This window comes from Ursus maritimus, unplaced genomic scaffold, assembly GCF_017311325.1.
Source record: "Ursus maritimus isolate PB19 unplaced genomic scaffold, ASM1731132v1 scaffold_16, whole genome shotgun sequence".
NCBI classification, from domain to species: Eukaryota; Metazoa; Chordata; class Mammalia; order Carnivora; family Ursidae; genus Ursus; species Ursus maritimus.
In genome coordinates this window covers 55330144-55350612 of record NW_024424008.1, presented here as the reverse complement: position 1 = coordinate 55350612, position 20469 = coordinate 55330144, and the positions used below count along the sequence as shown (strand labels likewise).

The window sequence follows — 20469 nt, the reverse complement described above, 5'->3', positions numbered from 1 at the left end:
ATCTTGAAATCTGGGATTGTGACACCTCCAGCTTTTTTTTTCTTTTTCAAGATTGCTTTGACTATTTGTGGTCTTTTATGATTCTATACAAATTTTAGTCTTTTTTCTAGTTCTGTGAAATATATTACTGGTATTTTGATAGGGATAGCATTAAATCTGTAGATTGCTTTGGGTAATGTAGTCATACATTTTAACACATTGATTCTTCAATCTATGAGCATGGAATATCTTTCCATTTGTTTATGTTGTCTTCAGTTTTTCTTTCATTGGTGTTTTATAGTTTTTGGAGTACATGTCTTTCATCTCCATGGTTAAGTTTATTCCTAGGTTATCTTATGCTTTTTGTTACAGTTACAAGTGGGATTGTTTTCCTAATTTATCCTTCTATTTCATTATTAGTGTATAGAAATACAGTAGATTTCTGCATATTAATTTCATATCCTATGACTTTACTGAACTCATGTATCAGTTCTAGTATTTTTTTAGTGAAGTCTTTAGACTTTTCTGTATAATGTATGTCAGTTACAAATAGTAAAGTTTTACTTCTTACCAATTTGAATGCCTTTTATTTCTTGTCTGATTGCTGTGGCTAGGACTTCCAGTACTGTGTTGACTAAAAGTGGTGAGAGTGGACATGCTTGTCCTGTTCCTGATCTTGGAAGAAGAGCTCCTAGTTTTTCACCATTGGGCATGATGTTAGCTGTAGGTTTGTCATATATGGCCTTTAATATGTTGAAGTAGTTCCCTCTAAACCTATTTTATTGAGAGTTTTTATCATGAAGGGATGTTGTACTTTGCCAAATGCTTTTTCTGCATCTGTTGAGATGATCATAAGGTTTTTATCCATTCTCTTGTTAATAATGATATATCATGTTGATTGATGAATATTGCACTACCTTTGCATCGCTAGAATAAATCCTACTTGATTAGGATAAATGATTTCTTAATGTATTGTTCAATTTGATTTGCTCATATTTCATTGAATATTTTTACATCTATGTTCACAGATATTGGCCTGTAGTTTTTGTAGGGTGTTTTTTTGTTTTGTAGTGTCTTTATACGGTATTGATATCAGGGTAATGCTGGCCTCTTAGAATGAATTTGGAAGTTATCCTTCCTATCCTATTTTTTTGGAATAGTTTGAGAAATAATAGGTATTAACTCTACATGTTTGGTAGAATTCACCTGTGAAGCCATCTGGTCCTGGACTTTTGTTTGTTGGGAATTTTTTTTTTTTTAAGTGATTGAATTTCATTGCTAGTGATCAGTCTGTTAAATATTCTATTTCTTCTTGATTCAGTTTTGGAAGGTTATATGTTTCTAGGAATTTATCCATTTCTTCTAGGTTATCTGCTTTGTTGGCATAAAACTTTTTATATAATCTCCTATAATTCTTTTTATTTCTCTGGTGATGGTTGTTATTTCTCCTCCTTCAATTATGATTTTATTTATTTGAGTCATCTCTGTCTCACCTTTTTTTTTTTTTTTTTTTTTTTTTTAAAGTCTGGCTCAAGGGGCGCCTGGGTGACTCAGTCGTTAAGCGTCTGCCTTTGGCTCGGGGTGTGATCCCGGCATTCTGCGATCGAGCCCCATATCAGGCTCCTCCGCTGGGAGCCTGCTTCTTCCTCTCCCACTCCCCCTGCTTGTGTTCCCTCTCTCGCTGGCTGTCTCTCTGTCTGTCAAATAAATAAATAAAATCTTTATAAAAAAAATAAAATAAAGTCTGGCTCAAGGGGCACCTGGGTGTGGCTCAGCCCTTAAGCGTCTGCCTTCGGCTCAGGTCATGATCCCAGCGTTCTGGGATCGAGCCCTGCATCCGGCTCCCTGCTCAGCGGGAAGCCTGCTTCTCCCTCTCCCACTCTCCCTGCTTGTGTTTCCTCTCTTGCTGTCTCTCTCTCTGTCAAATAAATAAAATATTTAAAAAAATAAATAAAAAATAAAGTCTGGCTAAAGATTTATCAGTTTCGTTGATCCTTTCAAAGAACCAGCTCCTGGTTTCATTTATCCTTCCTATTTTTGTAGTCTTTATTTCATTTATTTATGCTCTAATCTTTATTATTATTATTATTATTATTATTATTATTACTACTACTACTACTACTTCTGGCTTTGGGCTTTGTTCTTTTTCTAGCTCCTTTAGATGTAAGGTTAGGCTGAGATTTTTCTTGCCTCTTGAGGTAGACCTGTATTGCTATAATCTTCCCTCTTAGGACAGCTTTTCCTCCATCTGAAAGATTTCAGATCATTGTGTTTTCATTTGCATTTGTCTCCATGTATTTTTTTTTTATTTCCTCTTTGATGTGTTGTTGGATCCATTTATTGTTCAGTAGCAGTTTATTTAGCCTCCATGTATTTGTGTTCTTTCCAGATTTTTGCTTGTGTGTGATTTCTAGTTTCATACGGACATGGTTGGAAAAGATGCATGATATGATTTCAGTCTTTTTTAATTTGTTGAGACTTATTTGTGGCTTAACATGTGATCTATTCTGGAGAATGTTCCATGTGGAATTGAAAAGAATGTGTATTCCACTGTGTTTGGTTGAAGTGTTCTGAATGTATCTGTTAGATCCATCTGGTCCAGTGTGTCATTTAAAGCCACTGTTTTCTTCTTGAATTTCTGTTTGGATGATCTATCCATTGATGTGTGTTTTAAAGTCTCTTACTATTATTGTATTACTATTGATTTCTTCCTTTATGTCTGTTAATAGTTTATGTATTTGGCTGCTGGCATATTTGTTGTATAAATATTTACTATTGTATCTTATTGTTGGATTGTTCCCTTTATGATTATGTATTGTCCTTCTTTGTCTCTTGTTAATCTGGATTGTAAAGTCTGTTTTGTCCAATGTAAGTATTGTTATCCCAGCTTTCTTTTTGCTTCCATTTGCACGTTAAATGTTTTTTCCATCCCTTCACTTTCAATCTGAATGTTTTCTAGGTCTGAAGGGAGTCTCTTATAAGCAGCAGATAGATGGGTCTTGTTTTTTATCCTTTCAGTCACCCTGTGTCTTTTGATTGGAGTAATAGTCTGTTTACATTTAAAGTAATTATCAATAGGTAGATACTTATTGCCCTTTGTTACTTGTTTTACAGTTGTTTTTATAGTTCTTCTCTGTTCTTTTCTTCTTGTCTTGCTCTCTTGCCTATGGTTTCTTTAGTATTATGCTTGGTTTCCTTTCTCCTTATTTTTTATGTATCTGTTATAGGTTTTTGACTTACCGTTACCATTAGATTCATATATAACATCTTATGCATATAACAGTCTTTATTAAGTTGATGGTTGCTTAACTTTGAACCCATTCTAAAAGCACTGAATTTTTACTTTCTATCCCCTCATACACATTTTATGTAGATGATGGCCTAGTCTACATCCTTTTATTTTGTGAATCCCTTGACTGATTTTTCTGCCAGTCTTTGGGTTGTTTTCAGAGTTAGCTGCACTGATGTCGCTGTCATCTGGGTGTATATATGGGACAAGGTAAGCTCAGGATCCTTCTACTCCACCATCTTCCCAGAACTCCTTCAGGATGGATGACTATTTTTTTTTTTTAGCCTAATTTTTTTTTTTTTGAGATTTTTATTTTTAAGTAATCTCTACTGGGGCTCAAACTCACAACCCAGAAATCAGGAGTTACATGCTTTACCGACTGAGCCAGCCAGGGACCCCAGGATGGATGATTTTTAAGGTTCTTGATAAAAATTGCCAAAAAACCTTTCAGTAAAATTATAACCTATTTTATAGTCATACCAGCCATGAACCTTAGCTGACAAGGGTGTTTATCTTTTAATTTTTGTAAATGTAAGTGGAAAGGGTGTTTCTTGATATAATCTACATAACATTATATTAGATATTTTATTATTTTTAATTCACTTTTTCCTACTTCTGAGATTGAATATTCAGTGTTGCTACTTTTACATGAGATTTAGTTTGATAGCAGTCTTTCTAGTTTATGTGTGCCCTCCAAAGTTGTATCGGAGACCGTCCTTTTGTCCCCTAGCAGAAGGAATATAAATTTTTCTATCTCTACATAAACTCACTAAAGGTTTTTTTTTTTTTTTTTTAAAGATACTGCATGCATATGTAGGAATTGGAGAGTTGAATAATTCAGATGAATAACAAAAAGAAAGGAATCCTTCAACTTTCAGAGTCCCTTGCTTGACTTTGTTGTGACCATGCAGATTTTGTCCTTGGTACTCTGTTCAGAACTAAGTAGAAAAAGGGATGAAGAGAGTAAGCTCCCAGAAGTCTAAGCTCATAGTTACCTTTAAAATGTTGGAACACAACCCTTTGGTATGTTGGAACTTTCATACACTTTGGAAAAGTCCCCAAGTGCAGATTTTTTTCTCGTTGATAAAATTTGTTTTCCAAAATGTGTTCTCTTTGTTCTCACAGATCTATTAAGTTCTTTACAGGTAGGAATCAGATCTTGTTCATTTTTATATGCTGACTGTAATTCCAGGCACACAACAGGTGCTCAGTAAGTGTATGAATAATAAGATTTTTGAAAAAGTAAAAAGATTGAACTTGGAGTTTGAAGGCCTGAGGTTTTTTCCCCATTAATTCACTTGAGCTGTAGGACCTTTTGTAGATTATGTTAACATCTTTGGAACCTCAGGTTCATCAACTCTTGGATGCTATGCTTCTTCCATTTACTTCACAAAGTTGAGAAATAAATGAGATAAAATATGTTAAAGTGTCTTGTGAAATTAAAATGTACTGTGCAGTTGCGAAAGTCATTGTCATCATTATTATATTTCTGGGAAGTACTTGGTAATGATCCCATTGTTAAGAAATCACCTGGAAGAATATGCCAGAGACTGCTAGCCGAACACCAAAAATCCATTGTTTCCTGTTCTTCCTGGTCCTATCACTGGACTGTCTCTGGGCCTCTCGCGTTTAGATATGGTTATGTGACTGAGTTCTAACTAGTGAAGTGAACAGGAATAATATGTGCCACTTCAGAGCTAGCCCATAAAAACATCTTGTGAGGGCTCCTCCAAGTTTCTTTTTCCTATCAGGCCGGAATGGAGACAACCTTTAGGGTAACTGTGGAAGCCTTTATAAGTAGTAAAACTTCCTTAAATCTCGTATGCCTGCATGGAGGCATCTTCACCCATCCCATTCTGCTACATGAGCAAAATATAAACTTTTGTTGTATTTAAATCACTATACATTTTGTGGTCTACTTGTTCATAGCAGTTAGATGAGCCCTATGTTTTTTTCAAGCTTTAACAATTTTTTTATTAGTTTCGGGAGTAGAATTTAGTGATTCATTAGTTGCATGTAACACCCAGTCCTCCTTATATCAAGTGCCCTCCCTCCTTAATGCCCATCACCACTTACCCCTTACCCCCACTCATCTCCCCTCCAGCAACCCTGTTTCCTAGAGTTCAGTGTCTCTTACAGTTTGCTTCTCTCTCAATTTTCATCTTTTTTCTTCCCTTCCCCTGTGCTTATCTGTTTTTTCTTAAATTCCACCTATCAGTGAAATCATATGGTATTTGTCTTTCTCTGACTGACTTATTTCACTCAACATAATACCTTCTAGTTCTATCTGTATTGTTGCAAATGGCAAGATTTCATTCTTTTTGATGGCTGAGTAATATTCCAGTGTGTAGATATATATCTATATCTATACATAGATATAGATACACACACACACACACACACATAACGTCTTTAGCCATTCACCTGTTGATGGACATCTGGGTTCTTTCTGTAGTTTGGCTATTGTGGACATTGCTGCTGTGAACGTTGGGGTGCAGCTGCCCCTTCAGATCACTGTTTGTATCCTTTGGATAAATACCTAGTAGTGCAAATGCTGGGTCATAGGTAGCTCTATTTTTAACTTTTTGAGGAACCTCCGTTCCAGAGTGGCTCCACCAGTTTGTATTCCCACCAATAGTGTAAGAGGGTTTCCCTTTCTCCAATTCCTTGCCAACATCTGTTATTTCCTGAGTTGTTAATTTCAGCCATTTTGATAGGTGTGAGGTACTACCTCATGGTGGTTTTGATTTGTATTTCCCTGATGCCAAGTGATGTTGAACATTTTTTCATGTGTCTCTTGGCCCGTATGTATGTCTTTGGAGAAATGCCTGTTTGTGTCTTCTGCCCATTTCTTGACTGGATTTTTTTGTTCTTTAGGTGTTGAGTTTGATAGATTCTTTATAGATTTTGGACTAGCCCTTTATTTGATAAGACATTTGCAAATATCTTCTCTCATTCATAGGTTGCCTGTTAGTTTTCTTGACTGTTTCCTTTGCTGGGCAGAAGCTTTTTATCTTGATGAAGTTCCAATAGTTCATTCTTGCTTTTGTTTCTTTTGCCTTTGGAGACCTGTCTAGCAAAAATTTGCTGCGACTGAGGTCAAAGAGGTTGCTGCCTGTGTTCTCTAAGATTTTGATGGATTCCTGTCTCACATTTAGGTCTTTCATCCATTTTGAGTTTATTTTTGTATATGGTATAAGAAAGTGGTCCAGTTTCATTGTCATGCATGTAGCTGTCCAGTTTTCCCAAGACCATGTCTTGAAGAGACTTTTTTCCATTGGATATTCTTTTCTGCTTTGTCGAAGATGAGTTGACCAGAGTTGAGGGTCCATTTCTGGGTTCTCTGTTCTGTTCCATTGATCTGTGCATCTGTTTTTGTGCCAGTACCATACTGTCTTGATTACAGCTTTGTAATATAGCTTGAAGTCCAAAATTGTGATGCTTCCAGCTTTGGTTTTCTTTTTCAACGTTACCTTGGCTATTCAGGGTCTTTTCTCGTTCCATACACATTTTAGGATTGTTTGCTCCAGCTCTGTGAAGAATGTTAATGGTATTTTGATGAACATGGATGCAAAAATTCTCACCAGGATACTAGCTAATAGGATCTAACAGTACATTAAAAGGATTATTCACCACGACCAGGGTGGTTCAACATCCGCAAATCAGGCAGTGTGATACACCGCGTTAATAAAAACCCTGACTATTAATAGGAGCATGCTAACACATGCTTTTTCTTTAGTGCTTTACTTTTTCATAATCCTTCCAAGCAAGGGATAACAGGGTAAAGGTATAAGTATGTACACGTGTGGTCCATATATTTATAAGATAAAATTGAAGAGAGAATTAGATTTTGTCATTTGAGAATTTTTTGGTTGAGAAAAGTTGAATAATGTGATTTATGACTTATTAAGGTTTATTTAGATAATTTATGTATTTTTCAGTTTTTCATTGTTTGAGGCCAAGGTTTTAAAAGAGTGTAAGGTCTCTCTTGGTAATACCTGCTTTAATTGGAATTTAGTGTCTAAAGTTTTTCTTTAACATTACAGTCTTAAAAATATGATAATCAAGATATTCTTTTTCAATTTATTAACTGGTTCTGACCCATTTCATTATAAAAGTTTTTTTTTGTTTGTTTGTTTGTTTTTTGGTGAGGGGGGTATCTCGACATGCTCCGGCAATTGGAGGGCAAGACGTTTTCTTCAAAATAAGCAGGTCTCTGAAACTCCATATTACCTTCTTGAGGAATATTGGGGGAATTAAAATATGCAGTTATCCTTTTACCTGGCAGCTTTTACCTAAAGTAACTGGTAATGCTGTATCATAAAATTGAGGAGGAGGGGGTCGCTTTAAATCTACTTAAATTTAAGTAAATATTGGGGTGGTCCAATAATGTCCTTAATATCAAGTACAATATTGATTAGTCTCCTTATCCAGCAAAGTTTAACACCTTTTACTTTCTAGAATATTTTGATTATGGAAATAATATACCATCAAACATAATGAAAATAATTATCACAAAACCTATGCACTTTACTGTCTAGAGAAGGAACTACCCCCTTTCTTCTTAGGCAGTAAATTTAATTTTATGCATTATATTTAGTAATCTGATTTCCCCTGGGAAGCTTGAGTTCTTCTCTCGGTTACAATTAATTCAAATCAGGAAATAAGCTGTGGACAGCACATTAGAAATAGAGATTGGTAAGAAATAAACCTTACAGTAGAGCTTTAAGAGGTAACAGCAAAGGACAAAGCCATAGGAAAGAAAAAAAAATAACTGTATAAACAGGTGTCTGAAGAAATTAAGTGTATTGACAAACTGAGTCCTATATCCTTGGATACCTTTTAGGAGTATTGAACTATTATAGCACATAAAATAATAAAAATTTTCTTGAAACAACATAAAACTGAGTTATGTTCAGAATACTTTTTGGTAGACTGAAGTACATTTTAGAGTTTCTTCAGAACTTGTTATAATCAAGTTTGAGTGGTTCCCAATGACCTGAAAATTTTAGTTAAATCAGAAAGGCTTATTTCCTAACCAAATAGCTACAATTTCAAAAAAAAAAAAAAATCAGTTCTTTTTTGATTGCATAGAAGAAAGTACATGATTCTTGATTTCTAACTACCTAGTTATTCACCTTCAAATGCAGTTCCTTCAAATTGTTAATCTTGGGGTGGTTTGGGTTCCTATCTAGTTATGATAGAAAGAGGCCATATTTTTAAAAATCAGATTCTTTTAAGGAAGTAAAAAAACTAGGTAATTACTAACAGATGAGTTTTTGCACTTTGATTTTTAAAATAAAGTTTAGGGGCACCTGGGTGGCTCAGTCAACCGGTTAAGCATCTGCCTTTGGCTCAGGTCATGATCCCAGGGTCCTGAGACTGAGCCCCACATTGGGCTCCCTGCTCAGCGGGGATCCTGCTTCTCCCTTCCCTTTGCCCCTCCTCCTATTTGTGTGCTGTCTCTCAAATAAATAAATTAAAACTAAGCCAGTTGGTATCTTTCATATAAATTGATTTTAATATTTTATATTTAGCCCCCCCCCCAAAGCTGTGTCTGTATTCTTTGGAAAATATCACTTGCTTTCCTAGAAAAGCTGTATTTCAATACGACCTGCCTTCTCCTTGGCTGATCATTAATTCATGGGTACTTCGCAGCAGGCTGATGACAGGTTGAAGTTGCTGAGCTTTTATTTCTTCGGTTTGTAAGTGAAGTAAAGCATTACAGTTATATTAAGAGAGAAATATGTTAAAGTAACTCTGCAGAGTTATTCTCCTTGGCACACTGAGGATACCCCTCAACAAAATCAACACAGGGCCTCACATGTGGTAGATGTTTAAGAAACACTTGTTGAATGAATGAGTATTGAGTTTAAGTATTTTTGTCGTCCTAGGAACTTAGAAAGTACCAGGTGCCCTGTATTCAAAAGATTCCTAACTGGATAATGTTAACCATCATATACTAAGTTTATTTATTTGTGCCCGGGACACAGGTGGCGATAAAAATAATAGATAAATCTCAGCTGGATGCAGTGAACCTCGAGAAAATCTACCGAGAAGTACAAATAATGAAAATGTTAGACCACCCTCACATCATCAAACTTTATCAGGTAGGATATAACCTTATTCCTCTCCATGCTTCTCACATCCTGTTTTCTTTTTTGCATTATCTTTTCTCTTTTATGTTAATTTCTTTAGTCCATTAAAAAAAGGAATAATTGTATGGTTTTTATTAAGCTGAGTATCCATTTTCTATATTTAAGTAAAAAATTGGGAAATAAAAAACTAGTAGCTTAATTTTAAGTTGTCTCTCAGACTGTAAGTTATTTAATTAAAAAGTTTGTAGTTGTGCATTTATGATACTCAAGCCTGTTGGCTTTCGGTGGTGTTACCATAAATGAGGGTATGGCAGTTTTGCTTATTTAAAAATACACACTGTTCATGTTTTATAAAATACAAAGGTTAAAATAGTGTATGTCTTAGTGGCTTACTCTGTAATACTTAGAGCCAAATCTTATATTTTGTTTGGGTTATTTTGTCAGATAAAGTCAAGGAGTCATTTTTTTAAAAATAAACTTCATTGAGATATAATTTTTATAAAATAAATTGTACCCACTTCAAGTGAAAGCTATGTTTTTTAAAAGGAAGATCTTCTCCAGGGTGCCTGGGTGGCACAGTTGGTTAAGTGTCTGACTCTTGGTTTCAGCTCAGGTCTTGATCTCGGGGGTTGTGGGATCCAGCTCCATGGCCAGCTCCCTGCTCAGCACAGAATCTGCTTGGGATTCTCTTCCTCTCCCTTTACCCCTACCCCCACCCATGCATGCTCTCTCTCTTTCTCTAGAATAAATAAATAAACCTTAAAAAAAAAAAAAGGGAAGATCTCTGATTTTTAAAGAGTAATTCATATTGAGGAATGATAATGTAATAGGAAATTTTTTAACACTTTTATTCATTAATATATAGAATTTTTATATTAGAAAACTATTTTTTTAGAGTGGGGGAGAGAAAGAGAGAGGGAGAGAAAAGGGTGAGAGGGAGAGAGAGAATCTTAAGCAGGCTCCATACCCAGCGCTGAGCCTGTAATGGGACTTGATCTCACACCCTGAGATCATGACCTGAGCCAAAATCAAGAGCCCAGCACTAAACCAACTGAGCCACCCAGGCGCCCCTATTGAAAAACGATTTTTAAACTAAAATGTTACAGTATACTAGCCAATGACTTTGATCTCCATAGTGCGATGCATGCACCTAGTGGTATGCTGAACTCAGCCTATACTGGCTTGTAAGAGCTGATTGTTAAATTTTCACATGTTTTGCAAACCGACTAATACCATGTTAGTAGCTCAAAATCAGCTATGGTGGGAGTATTTATACCATAGAAATCTGTTTACAAGTCAGGGCCTTTTTTTTTTTTCTCCCCCCACAGAGAGCTAATACTAGCACACCACTATGTGCACTCACATGGGTTAGCACAAGTGTCTCTTGGACATAATAAGAAAATATTAGAACTTCTATGCTTATTTTTTTTATATCTGCTTGTGTGCATTCTGTAATGTATATAATGTGTTTATACAGTGGCAAAGTATGTAATTTGTGTCTCTACTTATATTCATATAAACATATGCATATGTGTGTGTATATATACATGTATATGCATGTGTAATACACGTTTGGCTAAACAACTTGTTAGTGATAGAGATTTGCAATTAAAAAGGTGTGGAGACCATTGCAGACCATAGTATTACCATTAGAATGAAAGACCATGGTGTGCCGCTCGAAACAGTGCCTAAAGTTCTAAAACTGCTGAAGGCTTCTTTGGTGGTATTTATATCAGAGTATTTCTCCTTTTAAGCTTTTTTTTTTTTTCTTAGAGGATACTTATAAAAAACTAACCCATATCCTTAAAAGTCCGATGAACCACAAGCCAAACTAAGATTAAAACTACCATGATTCGGGGCGCCTGGGTGGCACAGCGGTTAAGCGTCTGCCTTCGGCTCAGGGCGTGATCCCGGCGTTATGGGATTGAGCCCCACATCAGGCTCCTCTGCTATGAGCCTGCTTCTTCCTCTCCCACTCCCCCTGCTTGTGTTCCCTCTCTCGCTGGCTGTCTCTGTCTCTGTCGAATAAATAAATAAAATCTTTAAAAAAAAAAAAAAAACTACCATGATTCACAGAATTCCATCTTTATTTGAGCTAAATAAGCAGTTAAATTGACTTACTATTTATCTTATTTAGACTCCAGTTGTAGGTAGCTCTTAGTTTTCTGGCCTGATTGGGAATAGTCCTAAACCTACATGTTAGGGCAAAATCAATTTCCAGCCTTTTAGTAGATAGCGGTTAAATGTTCATTGTTATCATCTGCCAGTACATAAAGAGATGGTGTTACAGAGCATCTAAAATTCACTCATTTTGTACTTACAAATTCATTTCCTTTTGGTTCAGTATAGTATGAAATACCACATTTGTGACACTGACATGCTTCCTTTTCGAACCTAGAAAAACTGATTTAATAAAACTGTATAGCAGTGGAGTTATGAAGAAGATTTTGGACAGTGTTTTTAAAATAACAGTAGTTTGTAGCAATATTAGAGTATAGTAGGAGGAATATCCTGTTGTGCCAGATTACCCAGGTTATAGGCCTGATGAACCCAGCTCTCTTTTATTATTCTTAATCAAAGTCTACCTATAGCACAGGGCTAGAAAAATCTGTGAGAAGGTGGCAAAAAGTTGATCTTCAAAACTCCTGTTACCTATATACGTATTTTTTTTAACTTGAATGTGCGTAACAATCACATTTTTTGTTTAAAAATTTTTTGTTAAAATGGAGATTCTGTGTCAGCAGGTCTGGGGTGGGGCCTGAGATTCTGCGTTTCTAGCAGTTGCCTGGGCAGTGCTGCTGCCGCCAGTCCATGGACCATGCTTGGAAAAGTGAGGATCTAGATTTCTCACAAAAGCGTTAGCAGAAGGATATTGTCAGTCTTGCAGACGTAGCCACCTTCTGAATTATTCATAAATGTGATACTTTTCATTAGTAGTTTTATTTAGTAACTCCATAGAATGTTGAGTTGCAGTAAAATAGAATTGCAGTCCTGGGGCGCCTGGGTAGCGCAGTCGTTAAGCATCTGCCTTCGGCTCAGGGCTTGATCCTGGCGTTGCGGGATCGAGTCGCACATCGGGCTCCTCGGCTGGGAGCCTGCTTCTTCCTCTCCCACTCCCCTGCTGTGTTCCCTCTCTCGCTGGCTGTCTCTCTGTCACATAAATAAATAAAATCTTTAAAAAAAAAAAAAAAGAATTGCAGTCCTTTTCTGTCAGACTAATATGGAATTATTTATCAATAGGTAATGGAGACCAAAAATATGTTGTACCTTGTGACAGAATATGCCAAAAATGGAGAAATTTTTGGTAAGTATTTCACTATTCTTCAAATTTGTTTTTAATTTGAAAATGTCACTAATATTTATGAATGGAGTATTTCCTATTGATTTTCCTGCTTGTTTAAGAGTTGGCAACATGAAGTAGAAATTAAGCATTAAGATATAATAAAATATTCAGTAAAATACAGATAAGGAATATAATTTGTTCTCTTGTATTCATGATGTTTATGTATTAAAGCTATTGCTTAATTTCCTCATCTGTGTGAGAGAGACGGCAGAATTACAGACAGGAAGAAACTTGCAGTCATATTGCAAGAGGCATTTTCTCTCCTTTACCTTTCCTTTTATCTTCATTTTTTTACCTTTCCTTCCAGGGGAAAAATCAGTTGACACTTAGTGAGTTCCTGCTATGTCCCAGGCATTGCTGTAGGTTTAGGGGATGTGCTGGTGACCTAATAACCTGGTCCCTGCCGTTGTGGCTCATATAGTTTAGTAAGCTACTGATTATAGCTGTGCGACCCCAGGCAAGTCACTACAGCTCTCTGGGACTTGGTTCCTTTATCTCTAATGAGGAAAGGTTTTAATTAATTGGTTTCTGTGATCCATTCTAACCCTAAAAAAGTTACAAATATTTTGTTCTAGTTTTTATCTCTTTTATTTTTATTCTTGTAGAGCCAGAACACTGAACGTAGTCTAACCACTTCTGGTTTTTAACCTGCACATTTAAATCCAAAATGGTTTTTAAACAGCCTTAGTGAGGAATTATTCACATACAGTAAATTGCACATATTTACTGTGTACAACTTAATAAATTTTCACACACACACACACACGTGAAAGAAACCATCACCACAGTCAAGATATCCATAATTTCCAAAAGTTCTTTTGTGCCCCTTTTTTATCTCTTTTGCTCGGCCTCACCACCAAGCAACTACTGATCTGTTTTCTGTTACTATAGATAAGTTTGTGTCTTGTAGAGTTTTATATAAATGTGGTCATACAGTATGTACTTTTTTTTTTTTGGTCTGGCATTTTTCAGTATAATTATTTTATTATTTATTCATTTTGTTGTGTGTATCAACATATCCTTTCTTTTCACTGCTTAATAGTTTTATTGTAAATAGCTTTCTGTTGTATGAATATACCCCAATTTATCCATTCATGTGTTAATAGATATTTGGGTTGGTCTCGGTTTTTGGCTATTACACGTGAATTGCTCTGAACATAAACGTACAGGTCTTTAACTTACAGTCTACCTTCAAGTAATTGTTCACCACTTCACATATAGCATGAGTCTTAAAATAATATACCATTATTTTGTACCTCCTGGCTTTATGATCTTGTCATACATTTTACTTATGCCTATTTTATAAAATACAAAATACAGTGTTGTTGCTTTCATTTAAAAAGTCAATTATGTTTTAAAGAGAGTTCAATATTTTTAAAAATCTTACATATTTACTAGTGGAATATCATTGCCACATCCTTGTATGTAGATGCACATTTTCATTTCTTTGTGTAGATATATACCTTCATCTGGTGTCATTTTTCTTCTGTCTGAAGGATTTTCTCTGGCATTTCTTGTAAATCAGGTCTGTTGGTGATGAAATCTTTCAGCTTTTGTGTGTCTAAAATCTTTGTTTTTGAAAGATATTTGTATTAGGTATATAATTCTAATTCTTGGGGTTTTTTTTTCTTTCAGTACTTTAAAGATGTTGCTCCACTGTATTCCCATTTGCATTATTTCTGACAAGAAACCTGCTGTCATCTTTTTCTTTATTCCTCTGTGTGTAATGTGGCTCAATTCTGTGGCTGCTTTTATAGTTTTCTGTTCATTACTGGTTTCAACAATTTAGTTATGATATGCCTTTGTGTGGTTTTCTTCATGATTCTGTTCTTTGAACTTCCTGAATCTGTGAATGTACAGCTTCCATCAAATCCAGAAAATTCTCAGCCATTATTTTCTTGACCAGTTTTTCCGGCCCACCCTCTCTCATCTTCTGTAGGGACTCCAATTACACATATATTAGGCTGTTTGAAATTGTTCTACAGCTCACTGATTTTTTTTTTCCATTTCAAAAAATTTCTTTGTCTCCTGTATTTCATTTCAGATAGTTGCTATTTGTAGGTCTTCAAGTCCTAGCATCTTTTCTTCAATGTCGAATTTGCCATTAATCTCATCCAGTGTACTTCTCGTCTCAGACATTGCAGTTTTCTGCTCTGTAAACTTGATTAAGGCCTTTTTTTTCTTTTTTATATATACTATGTCTTTAGTTAGCTTTTTAAACATCTGGAATACAGTTTTAATAACTTGTAATGTCCACATGTCCTAATTCTGGTAGCTCTATCAGTGCTGAATCAGTTTTGAACTGTTCATGTTTCTTCCCAGTTTTGGTCAGATTTTCCTGCTTCTTTACATGCCTGTTAGTCTTTGAGTGGATATCAGACGTTGTTAGTTTTACCTTACTGGTTGCCACATATTTTTGTATTCCTATACCTCCTCTTGAGCTTTGATCTGGGACACAGTTAAGTTACTTGGAAACAGTTTATATCATTTGAGTCTTCCTTTTATGATTGGAGCAGTGCTCAGTCTAGGAATCATTATTTTCCACTTTGGAGTACTCTACTCAATGCCCTGTGAATTGGGGCTTTTTTAGCCTGGTCAGTAGGAACAGGCAGTGTTCCTGGTACCAGGCACTGTTTTTTCTAATCCTCGTAGACAGTTCTTTCTCTGGCCTCGGGTAGTTTTTTCACATACATGTGCCAGTCAGTACTCTCCTGGATGCTCAAGGGGGACCCTAGCAGATCAAAGGTTTGCACTGTGTGTACCTCTCTCTTCTTTGGTACTCTGTTTTGTTACCTCTATTCAGCTTGTTCTCCCTAGACTCTCAGTTCTCTCTCCTCAACTCAGGGACTCTGCTGGGCTCTGCCTACGTCTTCCTTCCCTATCCTGTGGCCTGCACCCTCTCTCAAGGCATTAGTTTAGGGTATTCATGGGTCTCACCTCATTTATTTCCTGCCTCTCAGGAATCACTCTTCTTTTTTGCCTGATGTTCAGTGTGCTATAAACCAATGTCTCATATATTTTTGTCTTTTATTTGTTGTGGGGATGGTTTGGGGAGGGTAAATCCAATCCCTGTTACTCTGTCTTGGTTGAAAGCAGAAGTCTCCAATCCTATCAAAATTATCTTTAATTTTAGCTGTTTTAAAAGGAAGAATTGGGGATGCCTGGGTGACTCAGTCAGTTAAGCATCTGCCTTTAGCTCAGGTCATGATCCCAGGGTTCTGGGATTGAGTCCCACATCAGGCTCCTTGCGCAGTGGGGAGCCTGTTTCTCCCTCTGCCTGCTGCTCCCCCTGCTTGTGTGCTCTCTGTCTCTGACAAATAACTAAAAATCTTTAAAAAATTTTTTTAAATGTGTATACTTCTGTAGTTTTGAGAAATGTATTATTTAAAGTTCTAAATAGTTCTGATTTAATCATTTTTAATTGTATCTCAGGAAAGATATCTTTACTTTTTTATGCTACTGCTTATTGAGCTTATTTAAATTCTTAAGATATTTATTCGGGAAGCTTCTTAACTAATGCTACAATGGAACGGTATGGGCTTTGAAGCCAAGCAAATCTGGCTTACCATGCGGATTGTACCATATTACTTGTTGCATTGCTTGGGGCAAGTTTCTTTCTTTCTTTTTCTTCTTTCTTTTCTTTTCTCCTTTTTTCTGTCTTCTGTTCTTTTCCTTTTTCTCTCTTTCCTGTTCTTTCTTACATTTGCTCATTCATTCAATTTAGTCAGTTTTTCAAAAATTCTTTATTGAAAACCAGTTATGTGTTACATATTGTTCTATGTGATAGGAATACCACCATGAAGAAAACAGACAAAAATCCCTGTTTTGAATCTTACATTCTGGTGTGAGGAGAGAGATCATAAAGAAATTAAGTGAATTATATAGTATATTAGATGGTTGATAAGTGTTATGGAAATAGAATAGGAAAGGGAGGGGTTGGGGAGTACAGAAGTTGACTGCAGTGTTAAACAGAGCAGTCGGGGAAGGCCACACTGACATTTGAGCAAAGACTAGAAAGCACAGTCAGATAGATATGGGAGAAAGAGGGTCATTCAGGGAGAGGGAAGAGTAAATGCAAGGGTCCTGAGGCAGCAATATGCTTGGTATGTTCAAGGAATAGCAGGGAGGCCAGTATGGCTGGAGAGAGTCAAGCAAGAGGGAAGAGCAAGAGTAAGCAGGGAAGAATGGGAGACGAGGTCAGAAAGGCACATGGCAAGCAGGAGTGGAGCAGATGTGGGGACTTTGTAGGCCATTGTAAGGACTTTGGCTCTTACCTTGAATAAAATAAGGGAACCATTTAGAGGGATTTGAGCAAAGAAGTTGATAGCATCTTATTTGACATTTTAAAAGCACCACTCTGGCTGCTATATTGAGAATAGATAGTAGTGAGTGAGGTGGAAACAGAGAGCAGGTAGGAGACTGTTGCAGTAGTCCTAGTGAGAGATGATGATGGCTCAGCAGGGTAGTAGCGGTGCATATAGTGCTACATGGTCAGACTCACAGTATGTTGTGAAAGAGGATGCCTGGGTGGCTCAGTCGGTTAAGCATCTGATTCTTGATTTCTGCTCAGGTCTTGATATCAGGGTCATGAGATCAAGCCCTGCATAGGGCTCCATGCTGGGTGTGGAGCCTGCTTAAGATTCTCTTTTACCCTCTGCACCCCCCCCCTGCACCCCCTGCTCGCATTTGCTCACTCTCTCTCGAAAAAAAAAAAAAAAAGAAAAAGAAAGAAGAATCAGTAGGATTTCTTGATAGATGGAGACCACCTAAGGAGTGAGTGTGATTGGTGAAAAGACCAATGTCCTATCCCTAAGGGACTCAGACATTAAAAGCTTGGGAAAATAGGAGGAGCCAGCAAAGGAGACAAGAGAATGAAGTGCCCTGGTAACCAAGTGAGGAAAGTGTTCTCGGGAGGGTGGTGTGAATGAATATCTATGTCAAATGGATAGATCAAGAAAGATGAAGAATTACAGTTGACCATTTTGTTTGGCAGTTGGTAAGAGCAGTGTTGGTGGAGTGAGTGGGTCAAAAGCTACATAAAAGAGTTTTAACAGCAAATAAGAGAAGAAAAATGGAGAGGCAGAATAGACCACCCTTATAAGGATTTCTACTGCAAAAAGGGAGAGTAGAAATGGAGAAGTAGTTGAGAAGAGCAGTGGGGTCAAGAGGTTAAGTATTTACCCAATGGAATATTTTTAAAGCTTGAAGTTATAGTTTTATGAGTAAGCTAGAAATAACTATTACTTATGAGATGTCATTTCTGTGAAAATGGAATATTCTAAATTTTTTTACTTGCCAAGATTTTTGGTGTTAAAGGTTTGGATCACATTGTTTTATAGAAATTGAAATATAATTTTGAGATTTTCAAATGTATTAGCTTATTTTTAATATAAAATATATAGGGGCACCTGGGTGGCTCAGCCGTTAAGCATCTGCCTTAGGCTCAGGTCATGATCCCAGGATCGAGCCCCACATCAGGCTCCCTGCTTGGCGGGAAGCCTGCTTCTCCCTCTCCCACTCCCCTTGCTTGTGTTCCCTCTCTCTCTGTCTCTTCTCTGTCAAATAAATAAATAAAATCTTAAAAAAAAGAAACTAGGGTAAATATGGAACTTAAGATAGAGTAAACTGTAGATTCAGGTAGGTACAAGCAAAGAACAGTCTGGTAGCCAACCAGTTTCTGACATGAAGCCTATGAGGAAGTAAAACAGAAGTGAAAAAATGCAGTCCATGGAACATTATTCAAGTAGTGAAAAATATGTATAATATTTTAAGTGAATTCTGAACCAAAAATGTTTTAAGTCAGTTGGAGATTTGGATGAGAAAGAACCACATAAACAGCATTGAACTGTGTATTAAGAACCGTACATTAAAATTTACCTTTTATGTTTATAACCTTGGAATTACTCTTTATTACACTTTACAAGTATTCCCTTAGTGCCTACTTTGTGTTGGAGGGTGTTGTGTTCCTTTTTTTTATTATTATTACCTTATTTTCATATTTAATTGGCTGGCAAAGCATACCCTGTGTTCTTGAAAAAGTGACTTGAAATTAAATCCTTCTGTTTCCACAGTCAACACCCTGATCTAGGCTTTCATCACCTCATGTCTCAATTATGAAGAACTCATGTTTTACCGCTCCCTGTTTCTTTTCCAAGCAAGTACATTTCTGATACAATTCCTGTTTAATCTTCCCCAGATATTATTTTTTATATTACTACCGTGTTCAATAACCTTCACTTCCCATTGCTTTTTGGATAAAATCCAAACTCTTCCATTTGCAAATAGGGTAGCTCCACTAAGTAAATGGATATACCCAACTATTCCTTCCATAAGTCTATGGATTATCCTTGGGTATAGACAACCAAACTGCACATTATGCTATCCACTTATCATCTTCTTCATCATCATCTTCTTCTTCTTCTCCCCCTCCCCCTCCCCTCTCTCTTGGTCTGTATCTTTCTCTTCCAAGTTTTTATTTTTAAAAAAGTTAGAAATGTACCAATGTAAGAAGTCAAATAATTCTTTGTTCAAAACCAGCACAGCTTCCCATCCTCCTCCCCACCTCCATTCCCCTTCCTCAGAGGCAACCACTTTCACTTCTCTTAGCTGATTAGATTTACCTCCTTTTCCCTAAGTAAAATGTTTATATTGCTGCCGCTGGCTTTTTCCACTTTAGGCATAATCTTTCGAATACTTTTTGAATTCTTTCCCTAGTCCTATATGTAAGAGGTACCATCTTTTTTTTTTTAACTCTATTTTTTAAATTTATTTGAGAGAGAGAGTAAGCGAGAGAGCAAGCATGAGCCAGGGGTGGGGGTGGGGGGACGGTAAGAGAAGCGGAGAAAGAGGGAGAAGTAGACTCCCTGCTGCAGGGAGCCCTACGCAGGGCTCAATCCTGAGACTTCGGAATCATGACCTGAGCTGAAGGCAGATGCTGAGCCACCCAGGCACCCCTGTGAAAGATATATCTTGAGAGAGGTGTATAAAGACCAATTGTGAGAGACCTTGAGTGTTTGGATGAAGGGTTTGGATTATTTCTTGGAGTGGGCATCTGAGAGCCAGAAGGTGGTGATGTGTATAAGGAGTTTTTTAGGCAGTTAAATGCAGCAGGGATGTGGTAGTTTGAATTAGAGGAGAAAGGAAAGAGGCCATTTAACAGACTGTTTTAATTGTCTAGAGGTAAGAGGCTAAATGCCTAGATTAAGATGTTATTTGTTGGAGTCATGAGAAAAGATTTTAAGCAAAAGTCATTTCTAATTCTAAAAATAACAAGTAATATTTATTGAGCACTCACTTTTCGTTGGGTACTATTTAAAGTACTTTATACGATTTATTTGTTTAAACCTCACAAAAACCTTAGAAGTTAGGCACTGAAATATTCAGTAATTTGTCCAAAGTCACACAGCCAATAAGTGGCAGAGTCTGAATTTGAACCTTGCAATCCCAGAGTCTGTTTGTTAATAATTTACTCTTCCACCTCTCAAGAGTTCTTACTGATTGTCAAGAGGAAAGCGTCGAGAGTTAGGATTTAAAGCAAATGTGATTAAAGAATATTTGTGATGTGGTTGAGAGCAATAGAGAGTTCTGGTTCCCAACTAGAAAAGTACAAATTAGATTTTAAATGTGGTGTTGGAGATAATAGCAGGACATTTAGTTTGGTATGACCTGTTGGCAGTTGAAGATATGAAAGCAGACACCATTCAAAAGAGAACTTAAATTCAGCAATTAAAAAACCACCACCCAGTTTAACAATGGGCAAA

The 20469-nt window shown here is 36.5% G+C and overlaps 1 protein-coding gene across 2 annotated transcripts in view; it reads left to right on the top strand.

Moving 5' to 3' along the window:
• The window catches only part of SIK2 (salt inducible kinase 2), a 149680-nt gene that overhangs the window by 10195 nt on the left and 119016 nt on the right, over nt 1–20469 (top strand). For both annotated transcript variants that reach the window (XM_040631230.1, XM_040631229.1), the window contains exons 2-3: nt 9262–9378; nt 12607–12670. In XM_040631230.1, coding sequence (XP_040487164.1) covers nt 9262–9378; nt 12607–12670 — 181 coding nt within the window. The remainder of the gene's footprint in view (nt 1–9261; nt 9379–12606; nt 12671–20469) is intronic.